Source organism: Corvus brachyrhynchos, unplaced genomic scaffold, assembly GCF_000691975.1.
Source record: "Corvus brachyrhynchos isolate BGI_N302 unplaced genomic scaffold, ASM69197v1 scaffold365, whole genome shotgun sequence".
NCBI lineage: Eukaryota > Metazoa > Chordata > Aves > Passeriformes > Corvidae > Corvus > Corvus brachyrhynchos.
This window is the reverse complement of record NW_008239544.1, coordinates 758-7175: the sequence shown is the minus strand read 5'-3', so window position 1 is coordinate 7175 and position 6418 is coordinate 758. Positions and strand designations below refer to the sequence as shown.

The following is a 6418-nucleotide window of genomic DNA, read 5'->3' as shown; positions in this document are numbered from 1 at the left end:
GGGCTTGGAGCAGCCTCAGGCCAGGGGGATTTATTTATATCCCAAAGAAGTATTTTTGGAAGGCAGGAACTCAAGGAAAGAGAGGAACCACAGCAGAGGGAGACACAGCAGCGAATAAATGCATTTTGAGCAGTTAAACACACCCTTGGTGCAGCACGGCAGAGAATTCACTGGTTTTATTTAAAATTAAATCCCACCAGCGCTCAGACACATCCTATTCCCTAAAAACACAACCCAGACAGGCACAATGCTATCTCTGAGGGGGAGACCCAGCCTTGAGTGCTCTTTTGCCCCCTGCCCTTGGTGGGTGGTCCCGGGGTGGGCTGGGGCTGTTCCTGCTGCTCTGCTGAGCCCTGGGCTCTGTCCCCGCAGCGCTGCAACTCCAAGTGCGTCTCGGAGCAGACCTTCTACCGCCTGATGCAGTCCTTTGCCCTCGTGCTCTTTGAGTAAGTCCTGGGGGCACTCTGGGGCTTTGTGGCAACCCCCAAAAGCCCCTGAGGGCAGGGCCGTGAGGTTGTGCTTGGGTTGGGGTGTCCTCACTGTGTCCTCCCTCCGTGTCAGGTGTCACCAGATGGACGATTTCAGCCCTGCCAAGAACCTCATGACCATGTGTTTCACCTATTACTATATAGGTAAGGGAACCTGCACCCCTGTGGAGGCTTTGCTGGTGCTGGGGCCGGTTTGAAACGTATCCTGTGCGTGGGAAGGGGGTTGGAGGGGTGCCCCAGGTGGAAAAGAGCCCCCATGTCCCAGAATCCATGCCAACCTGGCACAGCCCCTCGCTGGGGTGGTGATGCTGCTTTGTCCTTGCTTCCAGCCAGGAATATTTGTACGTGACAACCCCCAGATGATCCCAGACCCTGGGGGGGTGGGATGTGAACACCCCAGCCCAGAAGCACCTTGGTTTAGTGCTTGCTGTGTGGTGGCTGCTCCTCCACGTGGGGCTGGATTGGGAGGGGGGAGGATAAAAATAAAAACCTACAGGAGTTGGGATGGGAACTTGGGTGTCTCCACCTCCTGGTGGTGCCCTGTGGAGCTGGGTGCAGGTCTCCAGGAGCTGGCAGCACTCAGGGCCGTGGGGCTCACTGAGCTCCTGGCACATTTTCCCCAGGGAAACCTCACGCCCTGCCCTTGGAGGCCAAGGAGAAGCCCACGGGCAGCATTGACTCGTACCTGAAGTCAGCCAACACCTGGCTGGCTGAGAAGAAGGACATCGCAGAGAGGCTGCTGAAAAACACCTCGGCCAAGACAGAGAACGTCAAGGGCTTCTTTGGGGGCCTGGAGACCAAACTGAAGGGTCCTGCCACCAAAAAGAGCGAGTGGGTGGCACTCCCTTGGGTGGGCAGGGGGGCTGGGCACCCTTGTCATGACCAAGCCAGAAGCCTCCCGGGTGTAGGGCCACCATGGGTTTGCCACTGTCACCTGTGCTGCTGTCCCTGCTCCTGTCCCACCCTGTGCCCTCTCATGGCCACGGGAGGTGGTCTCTAGCCTGGTCCCATGCTTTAGTCACTGTCACCTCATGGTCTGGGAGTCCTGTTTCCCTTGGCCATGGAGTTTTGTGGTTCCCAGCTCGTGATCTTCTGCGTCATCTCTGTGCTGGGCCCAATGGGGGGGACATCACTGTCTCTGTCACCTTTCTGGCCCTGGGGATAGTGGCATGCGAGCAGAGGATCCTTCAAATGAAGTTCCCTTTGCCAGGGGGCCATGGGCTGTCGGGGGGACAGGATTTTGGGAGCTGACACTGATTTCTTGTGCCACAGCGAAGGTGAGGACAAACCAAAGGAGAAGCTGAAGAAGACGGGTGAGTGCAGCCAGCGCTGGTGAAACATGCACGGTCAGGGCATCCCTGGGGAAGGAGAGAGGGTTGGAAATTCTGGAATTCCTTGGGGCTGGGTTTGAAATTCCAATCACAACTCTCCTCCTGCGAGGATCTCATCCTCAGTGTCACAGGCTGCAGAGGTTTGGGCACCCACTGCCTCCGAGCTTTGGAGGTGCACCAGTCTCCCCCAGTGCCTGTGTGTGCTCCCAGACCAGTGGTCCAGTCCCTTCAGGATCCTCCTGGGACATCCCTGCCTTCCTCAGGGCTGATCCCTGCCCTCCAAGGGCACTCAGGGCTCCTCTTGCCGTTGCTGGGGATGTGTTGAGAACGTGCTTGGTTTGCAAACCATCCCGGCTGCTCAGCCACCAGACTGGGAGAGGGCACAGAATCCGTGTGAGGCTGGGGAGGTGGGAGTGCCCCAGGCCTTGGCACATGACTCGGTGTCCCCACAGTGTCCCTGCAGAGCCCAGAGGAGGAGAAGAAAGGGGAGAAGATCTACCTGTACATGCACCTCAAGCAGCAGCCGATCTGGTAAAGCCCCGGGGCGAGCTGGCTCCAGCCCGGGGAGGGGTTTGTCCTCCTGGCCACGTGTGCCCAGATGTCCACAAGTGCCCCTAACAGGCACGTCCCCTGTGTTTGCAGCCACCAAAGAGCTGGTCCAGAAATGCCCCAAATCTGCCAGGCTTGTTTGGCCCATCCTGACCCTTGGGAAGACTCAGGGACAGGCTGGGCGAGATTGTAGGATCCTGGAATGGTTTGGGTTGGAAGGGACCCTAAAGCTCATCCCATCCCACCCCTGCCATGTGCAGGGACACCTCCCACTATCCCAGGTTGCTCCAAGCCCCATCCAGCCTGGCTTTGGACACTTGCAGGGATCCAGGGGCAGCCACAGCTGCTCTGGGCACCCTGTGCCAGGGCCTGCCCACCCTAATTATGAAATCCCAATTGGCCATTCCCAACATCTCCCTCCCTGCAGGCACAACCTCCGGTTCTGGAACGCCGCCTTCTTCGATGCCGTGCACTGCGAGCGCAGGAAGAGGTCCCCCACCACCAGGTAGGGCACGTCCCCGTGGGCAAAGGAGACTCCGTGTCCCCTCCAGCCACCCCAGGGTGCTCCTCCCAACAGCCCCGAGCTTGACCGACCCTGGGGAAATGCTCTGCTTTCCATCCCTGACTGGAAACCTGCTGGGAGCACTGGGAAGTGGGGTGGGGGCAGTGAGATCCACGGCCTGGTTGGGATTTGGGAGCATCAAGGTTTTCCTGTGCATTTTGCAGCATTTTTGGAGGAACCAAGCGCCAGAGGAACCAATGCCCAGGAATCCCAGCCAGGGATTTCTCAGGCTGTTGGGGCTGAGTTTGCCAGCAGGTCTGGGAGGGGCTCAGTGCAGCTGTCAGGGAGGTACAGTGGATGGGGGGGATGTCCCAGCTGTCCCCAGGAGGGACAACCTGCAGCCAGCAAGGACAAAAGCTGGGGATGGTGGCACTGCCAGCACTGAAAATTGGGATAAACCTGCCAGGGAAGGGGCTGCTCGTGTCGGGGACTGGCATGGGGCACATGGGATGCAGAAGTGGGTGAGACACTCGCCAAGCTTGTGCCCATCTCTTGCTCCACCCGGAGCAGCCGGGAGGGCTCCAGCCATTCCCTCCTCTCCTGAGGCAGTTTCTCACTCCCAGCCGGCCCTTCCCGCTGTCTGTGTAGTGCCCTGGGGCTCTGAGCTCTCCGAGCCGCCCCCTTTTGGGAGCGCTGACAGCACTTTTGAGCAGCCAGCTCCCCCCGTGTCCTCCCCAAATCCCGAGCTAAGCCGCAGCCCTGGCTCTCTGCCTGGGATGCTGTGCCAGGTTCAGCTCACGGATCAATCCCTATTTTCCCTTTTATTGCTTTCCCTTTTTTCTCCCAAGCCAGCACGGGAAGAGCCCATTGAGCAGCAATGTAACCAGAACTGCATTTGCCTTGATTAAGCCCCAAATTAGCAGCAGCAAATGCCTCACAAGGACAGACGCCACCGGCAGCTGCTCCCTGCTCCCAGTGCCTTTCCCAATTAATCTGATGGCTGAGTCTGCCTCGGCTGCAGGAGCAAGCCTGACTAACAAAGGAGCTTTGGGAACTGCAGCCCGGAGTCTCTCGAGCATCTCGGGGGGGTTGGAAGGTGGTGGTGACCCCCCCGAGTCCTCTGGAGAGGATGAGAATCCTCAGAGTGAGCTGGGATGCCGCGTGCTGGGCTGAGGACTGAAATCCCTGGAGGGAGGAGCTGGTTGCTCAGAGTGAGCTGGGATGCCGCGTGCTGGGCTGACTGAAATCCCTGGAGGGAGGAGCTGGTTGGTGAGGGCTGGTTTGGAATTCCCAGTCGGTGCGTGGCCGTGGCAGATGTCCGGAGGGTCCATGGGGATGGGGCTGTGGCCATCTCTGTGATGGGGTCACCAGGACATCTCTGGGGTGGCCGGGCCTCGTTCTCCCGGGGCTGCAGCGAGACCTGGGGAGGTTTTTTCCCCTCTGGGTGGGGAGGGCAGGGGAGGGGGGGAAGGAATCAGAACTAAACTCCTCTTTTTCTCTCTCTTTCCTCTCTCTCTGCCTCTAACAACCTTCTTCCGTCTCTTCTTCTCTCCGTTCCCCTCCATCCCTCTGTCTTGCATGATCTTTTCACGCACCACTTTTGTCTGCCCCGTTTCTGCCGCCGCTCCAGAGGGAACACTGGGGAGGAAGAGGAGAAGAGGTGTGTCTGTCCCTGTACTTCCTTAGTGTCCCTAGGCTGACGCTCACTTCAGGTCCAGATCCTGCCCTGGGGAGGGGGGGGATGTGTTTTGTGGGGCTCTGAAAGGCCCTTTCTCCACGGAGGAGGAACAGCTGATGGAGGTTTGAGCATGAGCATCACCCTTCCAAAGGGCCAGAGGGGTTTGCATTGGCTCCTCTTTCATGTGGTTTTTAAAACGGAGCCTGAATGGTTTCAAGCTGTGATGTTTTGCTGGGAACATCCCTCTGGGCAGGTCCTGGGCATAAACTGAGTTTCTTTGTGTAGAAAGCATCCCCCTCTCCTGTCCTTCCCGCTTGCTCCTGGCTTCTGCTGCCACTTAGAGGTGCTGGGGATCCTTTGCCAGCTGGAAAAGCTGGCCCTTTTCCATTTTCTAATGTGTTTTTTTCTGCTGCCATCCCTTAACAAAATTAAAAACACAAATGGGGGGCTGCATGTCCCGATTGGGAGCATGTCCTTGGGGCCACGAGCTGGCACTGGGACAGGGGACAGTCCTTGCTCTCTTGGAGTGTGGGATCTGGGAGCAAATCCCTCCAGGTGATGGCTTTAGCAAGAGGCTGAGGGTTCTTGGAAGCCTGGCAGTGAATGTTCCATGTGGCTGAGGAGTGTCCTGGCAAAGGGATGGTGTAAATGGTGCTGAGGAAAACGCTGCTGCTGGAAGAGGAGAGAGTTGGTGAAGAGTTCTCAGCACTTCCAGGCACAACAAGGCTTCCCTGGATACCCCAAAACACAGCCCCACAGCCCAGGGGGTTCCTCACCCTGTGCCTGTCCCACTGGGCCAGTGTGAAGATCAAAGGCTTTGAGTGGAGCCACATGTGGGTTTTCTCCCTTCCCAGGCATGTTACTCTGCAGTAATAAGCCAGAAACACAGCCAAAATTGGTTTTTTTGGGGCACTTTGATAATGTTTTTTCTCCTGTCTTCCTCCCTTCAAAGCATAAAAAGGCAGGAAAAAAAGAATTACAAACATGCTTCTTCTGTAAATGAGCCGGTGGGGTCTGTGAAGTTTTGCTTCCAGATTTCAAAGATCCTTCATTGGATTCTTGCCCTCTCCTTTCAGTCTCTCCATTTGGGTGTGGGTTTTATTTGCTATCCTGGGCTTTATCTGGGAGAAATTACACCTTCTTTGCTTTAAAAGAAAAACCCCTGAAACATATTGTGTACATTTCCAGAGCCCTATAAACAACGAGCTGGTGGCTGGAGGCTCGGCTCAGCAGCTTTGCACATTTGGGTTGGGGTGATTTAATGGGGACTGGCTCCCTTTGTGGGGTCAGCCTGGCTGAGCACCCATCCTCTTCCAGTTCCAGCCACGCTGGGGCTGAGCCAACCTCGCTGAGTTTAGGGTGAGACACCCTCTATCCCAATTTCCCCCCGGCACAGCTCCCCCCCTCCTGCTTGGCATTCCGGCGAGCTACGAGTGTCTATTCTTCTCCCGGTGTTCTCCTCTTCCTTCTCCTCCATTTTTCTTCTGCCTATCCCTGTTTTTCCTTGCTTCTCCTCCTCTTATCCTTGGCTGTGACCTCACCTGATTCTCGGGAAGGGGCCGGCTTCACTGTGGAGCTGTAGTTTCCCTGGCGTGCATGCACTGAGCCCTGCTGCCACCACCCCAAGTGACATCCCTGTGGCACAGGCTTTATTCCCGGGATGGGGGCTCTGCCACTGCCTAGAGCTGGTTGCAAACACCCAGAGCTTGAACCCCTCCGTCCCTTAAGGCGATGCTGCAGTTGCAGGAGGCCGGAGCGGAGCCGTGGCATCTTCAGGGCACTGCTGGGATGAGGGGCTGTGGGGAGGGGTGTGGGAGCTCCCGCCCTGGCAGAGGGGGAGGTAGGTTTGGGGAGCACCTTGGTCGGGATT

General features: G+C 57.5%; 1 protein-coding gene across 1 annotated transcript in view; it reads left to right on the top strand.

The window, feature by feature from the left end:
- Positions 1-2354, top strand: part of KIAA0513 (KIAA0513 ortholog) — a 12825-nt gene extending 10471 nt beyond the window's left edge. Inside the window, 5 exon segments of the mRNA XM_017741404.1 lie at positions 373-446; positions 562-632; positions 1112-1319; positions 1761-1801; positions 2272-2354. Of these exon segments, the coding sequence (XP_017596893.1) occupies positions 373-446; positions 562-632; positions 1112-1319; positions 1761-1801; positions 2272-2354 (477 nt within the window).
- The last annotated feature ends 4064 nt before the right edge of the window (positions 2355-6418 follow it).